Here is a 20,236-nt window from a genome sequence, read left to right on the forward strand (position 1 = left end):
TGTCTACCGCGCTTGTTTCTAGGGACCCCGGACCGTGTCTACCGCGCTTGTTTCTAGGGACCCCGGACCGTGTCTACCGCGCTTGTTTCTAGGGATCCCAGACTGTGTCTCAATAGGTCAAGTTCAATCACTCCAAAACCAGGTCATGGTATGTCACCCACAAGCTTGGTGCAAGGCAGGAGACAGACCAAAGACCCAGGACACATCGCTCTAGTCCTGAGGTGCTATCTTGGAATAACCACAAGTTATCTGCTTAGCATCACTCAGGGTAAGAAACTGGCAAGAGACCAGACTGACAAAGGAGTCGGGGAGAGGAAACCGGTGGAGTATAAACTGTACGACTGTCCTGAAGGGCAATTCTACAGATACGTCAGTCCTTTAAGAGTATAAATCACGCAACTATCCTGAAGGGTAATTCTACAAAGATATTTCAGTCCTTTAAAAAGGCATAACTCTTGATCCAGCAATTTCACTTTAAAGAGCTTTTATCCGGGGAAAACTTGGCTGAGTGAAGAAAGAGACACTCACATTCTACTTGTACAGCGCTGTTTGTAATGCCGGCCTGAACGCCCTAGGCCTCTCTGGGTAAAGAGATGAAGGTGTCTATTCAATGGAATGGTTATTAAAAATCATGTAAATCTCTATTCATTGACTTGTGAAGATGCCCTAATTTTTAAAAAAAAACTTGCAAGGAGGTATATAACTTCATTTTTGTGTTTACTGCATTAATAACTGCACGTAACACTTTATACCTAGAAAGACAAGCTACTCACGTTATGAAAAATATTTTGCTGATCATTTAGTATGATAGCATTACATAATTAAGGTTTAAAACATTACCTGTTGGCATGACAAGAATGTTGTGTAGTAGGGAGAGAAGGTATGACACTTTTTAAATTTGGGAAATTAAACAAGGAACATTGAAATAATGGCCTAAATTAGCCACAGTCCCACATGACCATGCTGGAATGAGAGCTTGGCCACCCCGCTCAGGGCTCAGCCCACCGCCCCAGCGACACAGCGCACACGACACCCTACCTCATAGACTTCATTCCACTTTGGACTGAGGTTCTCCTTGATGACTTTGCTTTGGAAGATTTGGTTGCCAACTCTAATGATTCCATAGGGGTCTGACTTTCCCTTGACAAGTCCCTTAAGGTAAGTGTCTTTCCCCTGAAGGTCCTGAGCTTCAATAAAATGTATCCTTAGAACACCCTGAAAAGAAGAACAAACTGAAGTTTAGACCCTTGGCTGGCTCATTTAACTGGCGTGGAAGATAGCTACGTGTCTGGCTCTGTCTCAAGAACTGGGCGTGCAGAGGGAACAAAGACCCTCCCCTGGTGACGATGATGTCCCAGCTGTGGGGAAACGCGGTAAGCGTGTACAGGAGAAGCAGGTGCTGAGAAAAACAAGAGAGGACAAGGCAGCAGAGCCCGGGTGGGGCTGGCTCAGAGGAGAACAGGGGGCTTCTGGAGTGATGACCCCTCCACAGAGACACGAGGACAGGCAGCCCCACGCGGCGCTCCTGGCAGAGGGATGCCAAGTGCAGAGGACCCAGCACAGCACTGTGCTTATCTCAAGGAGGCTGGTGACACAGGCCACCAAGCTGTACTAGATCCTGGTGCTACAGTGAGTAATAACACGAGAGGTTGTATCAGACCTGTCACTAAGCATTAGACATGCAGTAACTATGCTGTTCCATTTTTAGAATAATCCTATGAAATACTGTCATTAAACTTATTTTAGAGAGAAGAAAACTACAACTTTGAAACATGTATTATTCATAGACTTCAAACATACTCTTGGCCAGACGCGGTGGCTCATGCCTGTAATCCCAACGCTTTGGAAGACTAAGGTGGGCAGATCACTTGAGGGCAGGAGTTCAAGACCAGCCTGGCCAACATGGTAAAACCCCATCTCTACTAAAAATACAAAAAATTTAGCCAGGCATCGTGGCACATGTCTGTAGTCCCAGTTACTCAGGGGGCTGGGCTGTGAGAATCACTTGAACCCAGGAGGCAGAGCTTGCAGTGAGCTGAGATGGCACCACTGCACTCCAGCCTGAGCGACAGAGCAAGGCCCTGTCTCAAAACAAACAAACAAACAAACAAACATAGTCCTTTCCCTAAAATACTGTTTTATTGATATTTATTGTTTATTTTTATTGAGAATAAAAAATTCCCTCATTTCTTCCAAGGCAAACAAAGATGCTCAAGTCACCTTTTGGTAGGAAGCATTCTGCCCCCACAGATCCTTTTTTAAAATTACAGAGTGATGGCCGGGCGTGGGGCGTGGTGACTCACGCCTGTAATCCCAGCACTTTGGGAGGCCGAGGCAGGCGGATCACGAGGTCAGGAGATCGAGACCATCCTGGCTAACACGGTGAAACCCCGTCTCTACTAAAAAACAAAAATTAGCTGGGCGTGGTGGCAGCGCCTGTAGTCCCAGCTACTTGGGAGGCTGAGGTGGAAGAAGGGTGTGAACCCGGGAGGCAGAGCTTGCAGTGAGCCGAGACTGTGCCACTGAACTCCAGTCTGGGTGACCGAGCAAGACTCTGTCTCAAAAAATAAATAAATAAATAAATTACAGAGTGATATTCCTCATTCAATCAGCACAGGAATACATGTCCCTCCACAGAGGAACACACTTCAAAAACTCGAGGCAGCTCTTGTTTATATTTTCATACGTCTCAAGTTGGGCTAATCTGGCCACATCTATTGAGGGCACTGGCTGTTAAGCCCATGTAGCTAAGGGCAGCCACATCCAGGCATGCTCAGGTGCTCACCTGTACTCAGAGGATGAGAGACTTAGGTGCAGAGGAGCACGAGGATTTCTACATGTAAAAGGATTCCTGCATTTCCAGAGGTGAGAGTCAGAAGTTAAGGAAAAAAAAAAAATTCTTTTCTAATATATAGCATTACATTAAAGCTGTTGAATGCCAACGATATAACCAATTTGAGCACCAAATTAACTGGCATATTGTTACTTTTAAAAAATATAAGGATGCCTCTGCATGTCTGTTAACTTGTGCACCATTATTTAGATCTAATTAAACCAGAAAAAGTAAAAAGGCATCAGGAGAAAGCGATATGCTTCTACTTCAGCGAACAAAAATAAAAACAATATACCCACTGAAACAGGACCAACTTACCATGTCCTGTTTCAGTAAAAATAAATAATGTGGTGTGCACTGCTTACTATAGACACCACCACGATGGTAATGCTCACTTGGCTTCTGGAGTCCAAAGTCCAGATAGACTAAACAGACACGGGATCCAACACCTAAGTGACTGAAAAGCTCTCCTTAGCCCATGAGAGATCCTTCACTCCACCCACCCCTTCCAGAGTCAGCAGAAGGAATCTCATGTTCTTGACTACCTTGCAGTTATTTATTTCGTTTGCTCAAATGAAGGTGACATCAGTATCTGCAACCAGCCCTGTGTGCCGGGTGCTGTCCCATTTTACAGACGATGAAACGGTGGCCCAGCCACGCCAAGTAATATGCCCATAAAAGCAAAGCTACAGCTAAACTCAGGAGCTGCGATAAAAATCTAGTTCTGTTCTTTCCATTTTATCCACGTCAGCTGTTACATCACTGCTGCTTCTACCAGGTTACTCATTAAATGGCTTCAGAGGCAACGGAATTCTCACAGCTGAGAGAAAATATACAAATTATTACACGAAGCTCTCATGATGGCTGCCAGGAACACTGGTGCCTGTTGCTGAGGACTGTCCATTTTAATAAAAACAAATGCAGCATGTGCTTCTGAGGTAACTAAGATGTCTGTGCCATGTACCTCTGCAGACTTAAATCCCTACCGGCCCCTGTGAGGAACACAGCTCTGGGGGGAGAATCATCCTGTCTCTGTGACGAGCTTTAGGGTCAGCGCCCGTCAGTCAAGTCTCTCAAGGAGAGTGGCGGACGAGCAACAGTCAAGGCATCAAGACCCATGTGGCAAACTGGCTGCTGGGAGAGACAAAGAGTCACAGCACCCAATGCCACACCCACAGGCAGCCAAGATCTGTCTCTAAATGTGAGTGGGTGCCAGGACACGCTTACCTTTGGTACAGGAAACCGCAACTGAGCTATTTGAACTTCACTGACAAGTGGAACGGTGATTCGATTGGGAAGCACCAGATAATTTGATATCATATCCAAAATGATAGTATCTGATAAACCACTGTTCGTTGGGAGACAAAAAGAGCAAAAGGACCATCAGACACGCGAACACTTCTCTCAACACTGACAACAGACTTACCACGAATATGATGTAATGTCCCATTTATTTACAGAGGAGGAGTTATCTCATTTCTCCAGTGCAGTATTTACAACCCGCATTTCAATACTTTAGCTGTGATACTACTATGGAGACTGTGATACAGAATTTATCTGTAGAACACAAGGTAAAATTCTAGTTATTGCACAAGTAATTGTGGTTTTTGCAAATAAAATGGCAAAAACCACAAATACTTTTGCACCAACCTAATACACTTCATAATTTCCTAAACAACATTTAATGTTTTCCTACTTCATCGCAGATTGTATACCTATTTACTAAAATACACTTCATTGACTTTTTTAACATAAAATATTTCAAACATACATATAAGTACAGAGAATAACATTCATTGGCCCGTCCTTGTTTATACACACATCCCATTTCTCCATTGTTGTACACTCGCCCCCACTGAAGGAGAACTTACTTTGTTCTCTCTTATCCATTATCCAACACTTTGAGTATTGAACACATTAATAATTTTGAAATACTATACACATCACTGCACAGCAAACTAAGTGAAGTGAATACAATTGCTTAGGCTAAAGGAAAAAACATACTTGATTTTTTTTTGAGACAGAGTTTTGCTCTTGTTGCCCAGGCTGGAGTACAATGGCATGATCTCAGCTCACTGCAACCTCCAGCTCCCGAGTTTAAGCAATTCTTCTGCCTCAGCCTCCCAAGTAGCTGGGATTACAGGCACGTGCCACCATGACTGGCTAATTTTGTATTTTTAGTAGAGACAGGGTTCACCATGTTGGCCAGGCTGGTCTCGAACTCTTCACCTCAGGTGATCCACCCGCGTTGGCCTCCCAAAGTGCTGGGATTACAGGCGTGAGCCACCACGCCTGGTCAAAGATGTACTTTTAATATTTTATCTTTTTTGGCCGGGCATGGTGCCTCACGCCTGTAATCCCAACACTTTGGGGAGGTGAAGGTGGGAGGATCGCTTGAGCCCAGGAGCTGGAGACTAGCCTGGGCAACACAGAGCGAGACCCCCTCATCTCTACTTAAACAAACAAACAAACAAACATATATATGTCCTATTCTTTAGGGTAAACATGAGAATTAAATAATGCGTACGTGCAGCACTTTTAAAAACATTTATAAACGTAAGTTTCATTGCTGTATAACACCTTTACCTGAACTGTGAAGTTGCAAAAGTACTTTGCTTCTCGCCAGTAATGTTTTAGATGCTAAAATTATTAACATAAATAATTACAAACAAAAATATCCACTGAGACAGTGATAATCATGAACGTTCAACAAATAATGTCCAAGCTCCCACTGCAAGACAGTATCCACATGTGATGACCCAGCACCTCAAGGACTTTTCAGTTTAATATGAAAAAAAAACTTGAAAAGCCCCCCAAAAGAAAAACCGTATGTAACACTACGCTACTTATGAACAGGTCAGTTATTCAGACAGCTAATACTGCCACAGAGATTTGGAGGGCTTCAGGTCAGTTATTCAGACAGCTAATACTGCCACAGAGATGCGGAGGGCTTCAGCCAGCAGACACTGGCTGTGTGTTCACCACGCAGGGGCAGGACCCACCCACCTTTCTCCCACACAGACTCCCGGCCCCGGAGGCCACAGCAGCTGACAGAGCTCCCTGGGGGGGTCCCCTCGCTGTGCCTCCTCACCCCACTACGCCCCGCACGCCCCCGAACTGTCGGGGTGTGGATGCTGCTCCCCTAGGTCTCCACAGAAGCGTCTCCTGCAGTGGTTACTTTCTTGGGAGTCCATATTTCCCTGTGTGTCCTTCGGAACCACGACTGCTCATCGCCCGTATTTTGTTTCCATCATAATCTTCGCCCTTCTCACGCCTTCAACACTCAGCTCAGAGCCACTTATCAAAACACAGCGGATGTTTAACAGGGATAGCCCAAAGTCATGGTGCAGTGAAGGAATTCAGGCATTATTCTTACACTACAACGTCTGGGGTTTCTTTTTGTACCGGGATGCTCATTTTATAAAGATTGGTACAAGATTTCGTTATGTTAAGTTCATATTTATTTATTTTTTAAATTTCTTTCTTTTTTGAGACAGAGTCTCGCTGTTGCCCAGGCTGGAGTGCAATGGCGTGATCTTGGCTCATTGCAACCTTCACTTCCCGAGTAGCTGGGATTACAGGCGTGTGCCCACGCTCAGCTAATTGTTGTATTTTTAGTAGAGATGGGACTTCACCATGTTGGCTAGGCTGGTTTCAAACTCCCGACCTCAGGCGATCCACCTGCCTCAGCCTCCCAAAGTGCTGGGATTACAGGTGTGAGTCACCACATGTGGCCTCATAGTTATTTAATATCCACTTTTATAACCTAAGAGTTGCTATAGCTGTGATTTATTTGATAGACTCAGTGAGAACTAGTAGTCCCAATTTTATATACATACCTATTAAATTTCAGTACATAACATTTATGTAAACATAATTATATTATATAAAATCTACATAATTGTGTATAAATTATGTATACCTATATATATAAACTTAGAAGAGATATTTTTACATCTCCCTTTTATACAGCAGCCTATTTTTTGAATGGTGTATGTGTATTTATCTTTTATATAAGTATATATTTTTAATGACATAATTCTATATATATGAGTATATTTTTGTATTACATATATAAAATCTACATAGAAGACGAGAAGCTGGGTGCAGTGGTTCATTATATTACATATATAAAATCTACAAAGAAGACGAGAGAAGTGGGAGCAGTGGTTCAAGTCTATAGTTCATCTACTTGGGAGGTTGAGGCAGGAAGAGCCCTTGAGCCCGGGGGTTGAGGCCAGTCTAGGAAACATAGTGAGATCTCTCTCTAAAAAAATGAAAAATAAAAATAAAATTGCTAGAAATGACTACTGTATAAAAAGAGCCTACCTATAAATTATTAAATAGAATGGAGCTGTACATGTATATGTATCTCTGTATTTACGTGTGTATGTGTGAATGACTTCTAAATAAAATGAATCAGGGATCAACTTCCCCAAATTGCAGGCTTGCCAAGGCAGAAGACATTCTTCGACTCTGCCCTCTCAGGTCGCCAGTATTAATACAACGCTACTTACGGAGTAGATGCTCAGTAATGCTGTTTTATTTCAGTACTCCTGTGACACTGAAGGGAGGCAAAATCAAATACTTTTTTCTACACTGTGTGCGAATGTTTGTTCCATTTGGCTAAATCGTACTTACTACCCCTACTTCTAGTGAAAGTTTTTGCTGGCCGGGCGCGGTGGCTCAAGCCTGTAATCCCAGCACTTTGGGAGGCCGAGACGGGCGGATCACGAGGTCAGGCGATCGAGACCATCCTGGCTAACACGGTGAAACCCCGTCTCTATTAAAAATACAAAAAACTAGCCGGGCGAGGTGGCGGGCGCCTGTAGTCCCAGCTACTCGGGAGGCTGAGGCAGGAGAATGGCGTAAACCCGGGACGCGGAGCTTGCAGTGAGCTGAGATCCGGCCACTGCACTCCAGCCCAGGCAACAGAGCAAGACTCCATCTCAAAAAAAAAAAAAAAAAAAAAAGAAAGTTTTTGCTTTGGGGGATACCCCCATTCACTGGAGTTTTTTCACACAAGTTATCCATTTCTTTGCCTTCTGTAGGAATGTCCTGGAGATTGAAACCTGATCATCGGAGTTGCAGGAATCTGTCCAAGGGTGGTCCTTGCACACACAAGTCAGGCCGGGACCTAGGGGGAAAGGCAACTAAATCCGCAGACTAAAAGGCTTATAGCTGCAGGCACAGCAAGAGCCTGCCTGAAAACCTGCCCACGAGGGACACGCCCACTCTACATGGGTCAGGAAGTGGAGAGAGAGCCCTTACAGTGCCCAACAGTGGCTCCATCTGAAACCCCTCAGAGGACACGTCAGCATTCCAGCTGCTGAGCAGGAAACAAGCACAGGCGTGTCCCACACATGACCGGCTCAGAGCAGGCAGTGGACACCCATTGTCGGAAGAGTGAATAAACTGCTTTTTGAAAATATTATTTACTGGCCAGGCGTGGTGACTCATGCCTGTAATCCCAGCACTTTGAGAGGCCGAGGTGGGCCGATCACCTGAGGTCAGGAGTTCAAGACCAGCCTCACCAACATGGCAAAACGCCATTTCTACTAAAAAAATACAAAAATTAGCCGGATATGGCAGCATTCGCCTGTAATCCCAGCTACTTGGGAGGCTGAGGCAGGGAGAATTGCTTGAACTCAGGAGGCGGAGGGTGCAGTGAGCTGAGATAGCACCACTGCACTCCAGGCTGGGCAACAGAGATTCCATCTCCAAAAAAAAAAAAAGGAAAGAAAAGAAACTTACTTATTTACCTACTTAAGACCACTTGAGTCAGGTTTGTTGCTTGCACCCAGAATCTTAATGAACTCTTTAACCAATCTTTTAAAGTTGTGCTTTCTTTCCGCAGATCTTTTAAAGATCACAGCATTTTTCTGTATCCAGTAAACTACAGCACCTAAAAAGGACTTTTATTATGACTGTGCTTCAGATAATTAAAGTCCTAATTTTTCCCTAATAATGAAACACAACTCTTTAGAAAGGCCATTTCAGAGGCATAAACAAATATACGGGAATAAAAAAACAGTCTGAAACCAAGTTTCATAATTTTCTAAACTATTTTAGGAAAAAAAAATCACACTAGAAAATATCCACTAGAAAGATATAACTTTAACCCAAAGGTGATGTGTTTTAACTTTCAAAAAAGAAAAAACGGTACAGCCAGCAAAAGCATTTAGAGGCTGTAATTTCGAAACTTCCTATTTGGAGGTGACCAACAGGTCTGCCATCCACAGCCCCACGCACTGTTTCAGGTAACGGGACCATGGTAACTAGAATGACTCCTTGTCTCTGAGCAGGGATGTACTCTCCAGGGCCTCAGATGCTTGTTACGGAACATTTTTCTCCTGTTTTAGACACTAGATCGCTGTGTAATAATGAAAGGACTCCCAGTGAAATGATATGGAACTTCAAGTTCCTCACCTCTCACACTGAAGAGTACTGGCGAAGTTCACACTGTCCCCAACCACTTTCAAAAAGGAATAGAATAAAGGTTTAAAAAAAAAAATGCGGAAAGGGTGGGGTAGCCATAGGCTGGAGAGACCCTGGAAAGCATTTCCTTTTCAAGTTTCCTTTATTGTTTCTGAGAAGATTAAAAAAAAAAAAAAAAAAATTGGCAAACTGATTTACAAAATATTAAAAGGCCTCTCTACTTTTCTAAAATGCCAAGGCCAGGAAGACACCTTGTGGTGAACAAAAGCAAATGAAGACTGAGTGCTCAGCTGGCACTCCAGAGCCCTCCTGCCCTCGCCCATCACTTCCCAGCAGCTCCCTGTGGGCAGAACGAAGCCCCTGTGCCTCTGCTTGTTTCTCACGACGGCCTGTGGAGAAGGCACTCATTCACCTGGCAGATGCAGGTCTTAACCATTCTCACACTATTGTCAAGACGTCGAAAATGCACAACACGCCCTCGAATGCTAAGCCTCGGGGACCAGACATGAGACTTACTTCAATCCAGGGATATCCAGAAGATTCGTCAATCCTGTCCAGTTAATTTCTAAAAGCTGTTTTAAAACAAGGGCAAAATATTAAGTTCCAAATAATTTCCAATTATCAAATCAGGTGCACACAGACTTGTTTCTTTACAAACAAAATGTGTTAGCACACAACACAGACTCACACCCTTCACCCTTTGTAATATATCAAGGACACCTTTCTTTGGTAGTACGTGGAGACCTGCCTCTTTTTGTTTTTTGATAATGTCACAGTTTTTGTTAGTAAAATAATAAAATAATTTATTTACCCACTCTCCTGTGGATGGACACTTAGAATTTTGACAGTTTCTCTTTATTGTAATTACAAATAATGATTCAGGGAATGCCTTTTTACATACATGTTCTTGTATACATATATAGACTAGCATTCAAAAAGTGAGATTTTGGGGTCAAAGGCTTATATTCATTTTTAATGTCAATAGATAGTACCTACCTGCCCTCCAAAAATACTGTACCCATTTACATTCCCACCCAAAGTGTATGAAAATGTCCTTTTCACATACCTCACCAAAAACAATACTAAAACCCAGCCTATTTGGCAGTTAAATAACGGACTTTATCATTGTTTTACTTTGCATTTTCCAATTAGCAGACCGTGCTCTACCCATTCATTCGACATCTGTGTTTATCTCAGAATAATTCCCACACAGTTAACTAACATTCCATTAAGTAGATGTTGGTTGGTAAAAACTATTGATTAGAAATACTGCTTTTCCTAACAAAACAGCACATAATAAAATTACTTGTGCTCCATATTTGTAGAAGAAATTCTAAGTAAAATTGCATGATCTAGTCACGCATATAGCTGAGTAACAAAACTAACAAAACTGCTTGAATCCCTTTTTGCTTGCAAGCAAACATAAAGTGGAAGAGTCAAGATTCTTTTTTTTTTTTGAGACGGAGTCTCGCTCTGTCGCCCAGGCTGGAGTGCAGTGGCCAGACCTCAGCTCACTGCAAGCTCCGCCTCCCAGGTTTACGTCATTCTCCTGCCTCAGCCTCCCGAGTAGCTGGGACTACAGGCCCCCGCCATCTCGCCCGGCTAGTTTTTTGTATTTTGTAGTAGAGACGGGGTTTCACCGTGTTAGCCAGGATGGTCTGACCTCGTGATCCGCCCATCTCGGCCTCCCAAAGTGCTGGGATTACAGGCTTGAGCCACCGCACCCGGCCCAAGATTCTTATAGATAGAACAAAACTAAAAAAAAAAAAAAAAAAAAACCAAAATTTTTTAAGATCCTGAAAGGCTAAGATTTCTCAGTGTAACAGAAATGAGATATAGATATAAAAATTAGGAAGGAAAAAATAGGCAACTAATCTTCAAACTGGATTGCAAACATCAGTATCAACCTATGCTTTACTTCCCCCTTAAAATAAATGCTTTTCCCTAGTCCACCCACTGAACCACCTGGCTAAACCTCTACATCTAAATCATATGAATGTATTTATAAACACTGACTGAAGAGCTCATTTTCCTTTCTCTTTTCTCTCACAGAACTTAAAAAGGAACAGGTACTCCCTGCCACAACAAAATATTCTGGTCATACAAAAATACCTGTTACAAGGAAACTAAGATTTAAGAGGGCATTGTAACAGACTTCTGTCATTTAGTTCTGAAGGTTGTTACTCCTGATCACAAATCTACTTCAGGAAATAAGAACATATTAAAGATGCAGCACAGAATCCTGCACTCGACTCAGGTTCAAATGCAAGCACCTTGCACAGCACACCATCAGAGGACCCCCAATGGTGACTGCTCCAGCCGCAGAGCCAAGAGACACAGGAGCCACGTGAACTTCAGCAAAGGGCGGCTGTGTCAAGGAGAGTGGCAGGTAAGCGTCTAAATAACATCAGATGAGGCCATTGTGGTTAAAAGAACAGTAAAGAGAATACAATTCAAAGATGCTATTTAATAAAGAAATAAAGAATTTTTCCTACACAACCATGTCTCAGCGATATCGCGGGCTGGGTTCTAGAGCAGTGCAGTAAAGGGAATGTCGCAACATGTGAGTCACACACATTTTTTCGTTTCCCAAGGCATACAAAAGTTATGTTTAAACTATAGTCTATTAAGTGCGCAATAGCATTATATCTTTTAAAAAATGTACATACCTTTCTAACACTTTATTGCTAAAAAATGCTTACGATCACCTAAGCCTTCAGCGTGTCACAATCTGGCTGGTAGAGGGTTTTGCCTCAGTGTTGACGGTTGCTGACTGACCAGGGTGGTGGTTGCTGAAGGTTAGGGTGATTGTGACAACGTCTTAAAATAAGACAACAGTGAAGTTTGCTGCACTGACTGACTCTTCCTTTCAAAAGAGATTTCTCTGTAGCATGCCGTGCTGTTTGACGGCATTTTACCCACAGTAGAACATCTTTCAAAATCGGAGTCATCCTCTCAGACCCTGCTACTCCTTTATCAGCTAAATTTATGTGATATTCTAAATCGCTCATTGTCATTTCAACAATGTTTGCAGCATCTTCACCAGGAGTAGATTCCATCTCAGGAAACCACTTTCTTTGTTAGTCATAAGAAGCAATTTCTCATCCTTAAACTTTGATCCTGAGACTGCAGCAATTCAGTCCCCTCTTCAGGCTCCACTTCTAACTACAGTTCTCTCGCTATTTCCATTCCACCTGCACTTCCTTCTTCCACTGAAGTCCTGAATCCCTCAAAGTCATCCATGAGAGTTGGAATCAACTTCTTCCAAACTCCTGTTAATGTTCATATTTTGTCTCTTCTCACAAATCACTGGTGTTTTCAATGGCATCTAGGATGGTGAATCCTTTCCAGGAGGTTTTTGACTTACTTTGCCCAGATCCATCAGAGGAATCACTGTCTGTGGCAGCTGTCATCTTACAAAATGTATTTCTTAAACAATAAGACTTGAAAGTTGAAATCTCTCCTTGATCCCTGAGCTGGAGAATGGATGAGATGTCAGCAGGCAAGAAAACAGCCTTCAACTCCTTGTGCAGCCGCATCAGAGCTCCTGGGTGATTAGGTGCACTGCTGATGGGCAGTTATATTTTGAGGGACTCTTTTTTTCCTGAGCAGCAGGTGTCAACAGTGGGCTTAAAATACTTGGTAAACCAGCGTGTAAAAAGGTGTGCTGTCATCCAGGCTTTGTTTTTCCAGGTATAGAGCACAGGCAGTATAGATTCAGCATGATTCTTAAGGGCCCTAGGCTCTTCAGAATGGAAAATGAGTGCTTACTTCAACTTAAAGTCACCACCTGCATTAGCTGTGACAAGACAGTTAGCTTGTCCTTTGAATCCTTGAAGTCAGGCACTGACCTCTCCTCTCTAGCTGGAAAAGTTCCAGATGGCATCTTCTTCCAGCAGAAGGATGTTTAATATACATTGAAAATCTGTTGTTTAGTGGAGCCACCCTCATCAGTGATCTTAGCTGGATCTTCTACATAACTTGCACTTTTATGTTACGGAGATGGCTTCTTTCCTTGAACCTCACCAACCTCTTCAAACTTTTCTTCTGCAACTTCCTCACCTCTGGCAGTCTTCATCGAAGTGAACATAGTTAGGACTTCGCTGTGGATTAGGCTCTGGGTTAAGGAAATACAACGTCTGGGCTGATCATCTCTCCAGGCACTAGAACTTTCTCCCTATCAGCAAGAAGGCTATTTCTCTCTCATGGGTGTGTTCACTGGAGCAGCACTTTGATCTTCCTTCAAGAACATTTCCTTTGCATTTACAATTCGGCTGTTTGGCACAAGAGGCTTAGCTTTCAGCCTGTGCTGGCTTTCAACATGGTCTGTTCACTAAGCTTAATCATTTTTAGCTTCGCCTTTTTTTTTTTTTTTTTTTTGAGACAGAGTCTTGCTCTGTCGCTCAGGCTGGAGTGCATTGGTGCCATCTTGGCTCACTACAACCTCTGCCTCCCAGGTTCAAGTGATTATCCTGCTTCAGCCTCCCAGGTAGCTGGGACTACAGGCATACACTACCATGCCCAGCTATTTTTTTTTTTTTTTAAGTAGAGACGGCTTTTCCCATGTTGACCAGGCTGGTCTTGAACTCCTGACCTCAGGTGATCCACCCAGCTTCTGACTGAAAGTGAGAGGTGTGCAACTGTCTTTCACTTGAATACATAAAGGCCACTGCAGGGTTGTTAACTGGTCTAACTTCAATATCGTTGTGTCTCAGGGAATAGGGAGATCCAGGAGAGGCAGAGATAGGAGAACAGTCGGTCAGTGGAGCGGTCAGAAGATACAACATTTACCAATTATCTCGGCCTTCGATATGCTTTGGCTCTGTGTCCCTCCCCAAATCTCAGGTCGAACTGTAATCTCCACGTGCCGAGGGAGGACTTGGTAGGAGGTGATTGGCATGGGCAGTTTCTCCCAAACAATTCTCATGATAGTGAGGGAGTACTCACGAGTTCTGATAGTTCTACAAGTGGCTGTTTCTCCTGCACACTCACTCTCTCGTGCCACCATGTCAGACGTGCCTCACTTCTCCTAAGTCTCCTGAGGCCTCCCCAGCCATGCAGAACCTCCAGTCAATTGACCCTCCTTTCTTTATAAATTGCCCATCTCAGGTAGTATTTAACAGCAGTGTGAGAATGGACTAATCCGCCCTCTTACACGGACATGGTTTGTGATGCCCCAAAATAATTACACTAGAAACGACAAAGATCACTGACCACAGATTACAGTCACAGATATAATAATAATGCAAAAGTGAGAAATACTGCGAGAATGGCCAAAACATGACACAGAGGCATGAAGTGAACACATGGCACGGACAGGCTTATTTATCACAGGGCTGCCGTAAACCTTCAACTAGCAAAAACACAGTTATCTACCAAGTGCAATAAAGCAAAGGACAATAAAGCGAGGTGTGCCCTGAACACTTTCATCTTAAATGTTGTGTTCATATTTTATACGTTAGTCTTGTTACTTAAAGAAAAAACCACCTAGCATAGTCTTAATAGCATTAAGGTACAATTGTTTTATCCAGGAAGTTTTGGGAAACAGAATTAACAACTCTCTTAAGAGCATTTTTCAATGTCATTATCTTTCAAGGAGAAGTCTGTAACGTAGAATACTTGAAATTTATGTTATAATGAGATTTTAATATGTTCCAAGTAGCTATGTGGTATTTTTGGACTTGTTAAAATATTTGGGTGAGACAAAGACCGACTTTAGAAAACGTCAGTATAAAGCTAATTTTAGTTGGTGATTTCGGACCTGTTAATATATTTACATGAAACAGACACTGGCTTTAGTCAAGTTAATTGTATTATGGATAAAAATGTAAAAAAAAAAAAAAAAAGATAAATGTAACTAGTTGCAGGCTATTAAAAAAATGTACAGAGTGGATGGAGGAAAATAATGAAAGAATCTCCTCCTATTCCTGAAATGTCACGTTCCATACTATTATTCCATGTGGCAATCTGAAAACCATTTCCATCAGCAGTGTTAACATCCTACTCACTTCACCAGAACTACAACCCAGAATGATGGCACTGTCTCCCCAGCTAACTGACTCATCAGGCTTTTGCGGAATGCAATGCTCTTCCTCACCAAGATTCAGAACCACAGATCCGAAACATGTTCGCAGCTGATGCAAGAAACCTACTTTTTTATATCGTGTATAAAGGTGCTATGAAAAATGACACCACACCGTGTGACTGGCTGGCCTCTACCCTTTTTTTTTTTTTTTTTTTTTAAGCATGCTCCCAAGAAAAGTATCTACTTGTTTAGATTAGAAAGTATGTTTCTGTTTGAAGGAACAGAAGATGTAACTTTACAGCTGACAAAACCGCTAGCCTCCTGTTAACATGAAGACTTTAAAGGCCTGGGAGGGGACTGACATAAACGTTTTGCTAGATTGTAAATGATAAAAACTGCCCAAAGTTGGCAAGTAAAACCTCCATAAGTGGGTAGTACTAATGCTCTTCTTGTAGGCAAACTATCTAGATACAACTTCCTTAAGCTATCTAGAAATCTGAAAGGTGGCTTCTTGCCTATCAAAACAAAAGATCAAAGGCATCAAATATAGGAAGAAGTTTCTGTTTATAGCAAAGAGCACAAAGGGCTCAAAAACAAGGCAAGAGAGCCAGGTGTGGTGGCACAAGGACTGCCTGCGCCCAGGAGAGTGAGGCTGCAGTGGTGCGCCCCACTCTACGATTCTTTCTGGCAACAGTCACTGCACTCCAGCCTGGGTAGCACAGCGAGACTGCATCTCAAGAAAAAAAGAAGCCAAACAGACATACAATTTGAAAATTACATATAAAACTAGGTTAAAAAGTGGGTCTTCAGATTTAGAGTTAGTCCTAGAACTGAGAAAATAATTTATTTTAGTTTCACAGTGAGGAAAACTAAGACCTAGAGGAAGAAATCTTATCTGCAACTTTTTGCCTTTCACAACTAGATAAACCAAGGACAGAATGAAATCCTCATCTTTTCACTGGATCCACACGGGAGAAACATTGATTTTTAAGGACGGCTGTGCAGATGGCGCTGCGGCCCCTTCTGCTCTAAACCGACCAGCCTGCTCCTGTCTCTGACGTGTCTCCTCTTGCTCACTGATTCTCACTGGCTTCGAAGTCTCTCTCCATGGAATGGCCAGCAGACAGCCCCAGCTCATATGTGCTTCTAAACCTAGCGACCTTGACTCGGGTATTTGCTTACAGAGGCTATGCAGAGCTTATGAACAGGGGTTCTTGGCCCTGGGGTGGGGAGGGGCAGTCCTCTGCTGCACAAGACCGACAGGCACAAGACATTTAAATGGTCAGCATCCATCTTGGTTTCTGCCACTAAATGGCAATAGGGGCCCCAGACCCCATTATTGTGACACCCTAAATATCCATTTCCAAATCTGTCACTGAGAATGACTACCTATGAAAGAGACCATTCAAGAATAAAGTTTCTAAACTTTAAACTACAATTCGGGAGATTTTAGAGAATAAATTTCAATACCAGAGGCATCCCTACAAAAGTTTCCATTTTAAATATACTGTGGCCTTTATTTTCCCCACCAGTAACACGGGAACAATCCCATCCTGTGGGAACTAAGTCAGACAACGCACAGGAGCCATGAGCCTGGCTCCAAGCCCATCGCCTGCAACCACAGTCATTACCTGAGGGCTTCCTTCCCTGGAAATCCCTTTGAGCAATTAAGATCGTTCTCGCCACTCTCAAGGACTAGCACATGTTCCACGTAAGCATCACAGTGAACATTTACCCTTTTACTTTTGAAGTTCTGTCCCACTTTAATCTCAGATGAGGAACCATCTATAATCAAAGCACAACTGACCAAACATAAACCAAACAAACAGACTATTTCTGACCACTTGTCTTAGAATCATTTCAGAAAAACAACTTCATTATTTTGTCTAAAACAAAACCTCAAAAAGAATATGAACTATCAACGACGGAGCATTAAAAACACAGAACAAGGCAGTTTTAGTATAAGCTTGTCAGGCAACGAGGGGCATGCCAACGTAGGCCTTGTTGAAAAGACAGATACATTTAAGTGCTGCTGAAGTTCAGAGAAACTAATCGTCAGGGAGGCAGGAGCAGGAATTGTGGAAGGAAAGGACTCTGCTGGCTTTTGAAAGGAAGAGAGATTTGAATGCAAGAAAGGTGCCAGGCAAAGGGGTCGGTCCCCATGTTGAAGGCACTGAAAGGCCTGTCCCTGGGCATGGGGAACGGTGAAGGAGCAAGAGCCAGAGGCTGGAATGACGGAGGGAGAGAGTGGGAAGACAGAAGGAGAACACTGTGTACGAGAATGTGTGTGAGAGGAAAAGAGTGTGAGAGGCTTAACTGTGAATCTGTGTGAGAAACAGGGACAGAGAACTAATGTGAGAAACAGGGACAGAGAACTAATGTGAGAATGAGCATGAGGGAAAATAAGTGTGAGAATAAGTGAGAATGAGTGTGTGAGAACATAAAAGCAAGTGTGAGAACGTGTGGGACAAAACATGTGAGAACAAGTATGAGAACAAGTGTGAGATGAGTGTGAGAACAAAGTGTGAGAGGTGTGAGGAGCGTGAAAGAACACGCGTGAGAGTGAACAAGTGTGACTGAGGACGAAGTGTGAGAGTGAACGAGTGTGAGAACAAACTGAGAGGTGTGAGCATGAAAGAGCAAGTGAGACCAAGTGTGAGAGAACAAGTGTGACTGAGAACGAGGTGTGAGAGGTGTGAGTGTGAAAGAACAAGTGAGAACTGTGTGAACTGAATGTGAGAACAAAGCGTGAGGTGTGCGAAAGAACAAGTGCGAGAGTGAACAAGTGTGACTGACAATGAGGTGTGAGAGTGAACTAACCAGTGTGAGAACAAAGTGAGGTATGAGCGTGAAAGAACAAGTGAGAACAAGGTGAGAGAACAAGTGTGACAGAACGAGGTGTGAAAGGTGTGTGAAAGAACGAGTGAGAAGTGTGAGTGAACGCGTGTGAGAACAAAGTGTGAGAGGTGTGAGGAGCGTGAAAGAACAAGTGAGAACAAATGTGAGGTGAAAGAACAAGTGTGACAGTGAACAAGTGTGACTGAGAACAAGGAGAGTGAACTGAGTGTGAGAACTAAGTGTGAGAGGTGTGAGCATGAAAGAACAAGTGTGAGAGACAGAACAAGGTGTGAGAGGTGAGCATGGGAAAGAACAAATGTGAGTGAACAAGTGTGACTGAGAACGAAGTGTGAGTGAACTAACGAGTGTGAGAACGATGTGAGAGGTGTGAATGTGAAAGAACAAGTGAGAGAACAAGTGTGAGAACGAGGTGTGAGTGAACTGAGTGTGAGAACGAAGTGAGAGGTATGAAAAAACAAGTGAGAACAAGTGTGAGTGAACAAGTGTAAGTGTGAGAGCAAAGTGTGAGATGTGAGGAGTGTGAAAGAATGACTGAGAACAAGTGTGGGTGTGAAATCTGAGTGCTGAAAGTATGAGAATGTGTGTGAGAATGAGTGTGAAAGAACAAGCGTGTGTGAGAATAAAGTGTGAGGAGAAGTGAAATGAGAACAAGTGTCAGTGAAACAGCAAGCATGAGAAATGTGAGCATGAGTGTGAGAACTAGCGTGAAAGTGGGAGTGTGAGAAAGCGAGAATGAGTGAAAGAACAAGGGTGTGTGACAAAGAATGAGAACGTGAAATAAGTGGGTATGTGAGAATAAAACATACGAAACATACGAAAAAAACATACGAAAGAACAAGTGTGTGTGAGAACAAGTGTGAGAATGGGTGTGAAAATGTGCATGAGAACAAGAAGTGTGAGAACGAGTATGGAAGCTCAAGCATGTGAGAAGCTCAAGCATGGGTGTGAAAATGTGTGTGTCCGAGACAACAAATGCGTGAGAATGAAAACGTGTGAGAACACCTGTGTGAGAATGAGTGCGGACAAGCGTCAAAGAACAAGTGTGAGTGTGAGAACAAGTGTGAGAGAGAACAAGTGTGAGTGTGAGAACAAGTGTGAGAGAGAACAAGTGTGAGTGTGAGAACAAGTGTGAGAGAGAACAAGCGTGTGGGAAGGACAAAATGGGCGTGTGAGACAGGGAGGCTCCGAAGCCCAGTCTGAGGTCCGCACGAAGGCACCATGGAGAAGCCACCAGCAGGGCCCGAGAAAGGCCTGGCTTTAGAAGGCGCCTTTGGAAAAGCAACTAAAATAGCGTGCCCCTCCTTCCCCACCGACACGTGCCTCAGGATGCTGGGAGCCTCCGCCTCTGGAGGACTGAGCTATTTCAGGAAACTGAAAAGCCAGTGGAACACGCATTTCCAAAGGACACGAAGTCACCTCTGAGCTGCTGTGACTCTTCTATGAGAAGCAGAACGTGTACCGTGGTCGATGATGGGAAAGCAATGTCAGGTTTGAACTGGAATGACACAGATGTATCCACGTATTTCATGAACAGCACAGGTGCCCCTCTTCTCTCCACGTTCTGCAGTCCGTTGTGATGGATGTGGTAATGTTTACAGTTTCAGGGCAGCCGCTGGGCACCTGACCACGTGCTGTATGCCTGGCATCCTGGCTGCATCGAACGCCACAGTTCAGAACAAGAATCACCTGGAAAGTCTGTTGGAAATACAAACTCAGGGCTCCCACCTTTCTCCAGTTTTTTATTTAGCGGATCTGGGCTGTCGGTCAAGTTCAAAAATGTTTTTCTTATGTTTGTAAGTCCCAGGACTTCTGAGAGCTTCATTCTTGACCACACGGGAGAATTGACATCCTGAGCCACCAGCCAGCCTGAAATCCCTCCCTCCAGGCAGCTCCGAGGGAGGAGAGGCAGGAGTGAGCTGAACTTGAAGGAGAACGAATTCCCCCCAAAACAAGTGAGATGACTCCAGCCAGATCCTAATGAAAGGCCACAGGCCAAGTGTGGGTGAGCCAGAGAACCAAAGAGGTGTGCACATCACGTGGTGGCACCTGCATGCCCGGTGGGCAAAGACAGCCTCAGGGAG

At 43.5% G+C, this 20,236-nt stretch overlaps 1 protein-coding gene across 2 annotated transcripts in view; it reads right to left on the bottom strand.

The window, feature by feature from the left end:
- Window positions 1-20,236, bottom strand: part of ESYT2 (extended synaptotagmin-like protein 2) — a 101,650-nt gene that overhangs the window by 31,203 nt on the left and 50,211 nt on the right. For both annotated transcript variants that reach the window (XM_011941548.1, XM_011941547.1), the window contains exons 7-9: window positions 9,788-9,843; window positions 4,061-4,181; window positions 1,039-1,215 (exon numbers count right to left, since the gene is read on the bottom strand). In XM_011941548.1, the coding sequence (XP_011796938.1) occupies window positions 1,039-1,215; window positions 4,061-4,181; window positions 9,788-9,843 (354 nt within the window). The remainder of the gene's footprint in view (window positions 1-1,038; window positions 1,216-4,060; window positions 4,182-9,787; window positions 9,844-20,236) is intronic.

The sequence above is a fragment of the Colobus angolensis genome, unplaced genomic scaffold (assembly GCF_000951035.1).
Source record: "Colobus angolensis palliatus isolate OR3802 unplaced genomic scaffold, Cang.pa_1.0 Scaffold2, whole genome shotgun sequence".
NCBI classification, from domain to species: domain Eukaryota; kingdom Metazoa; phylum Chordata; class Mammalia; order Primates; family Cercopithecidae; genus Colobus; species Colobus angolensis.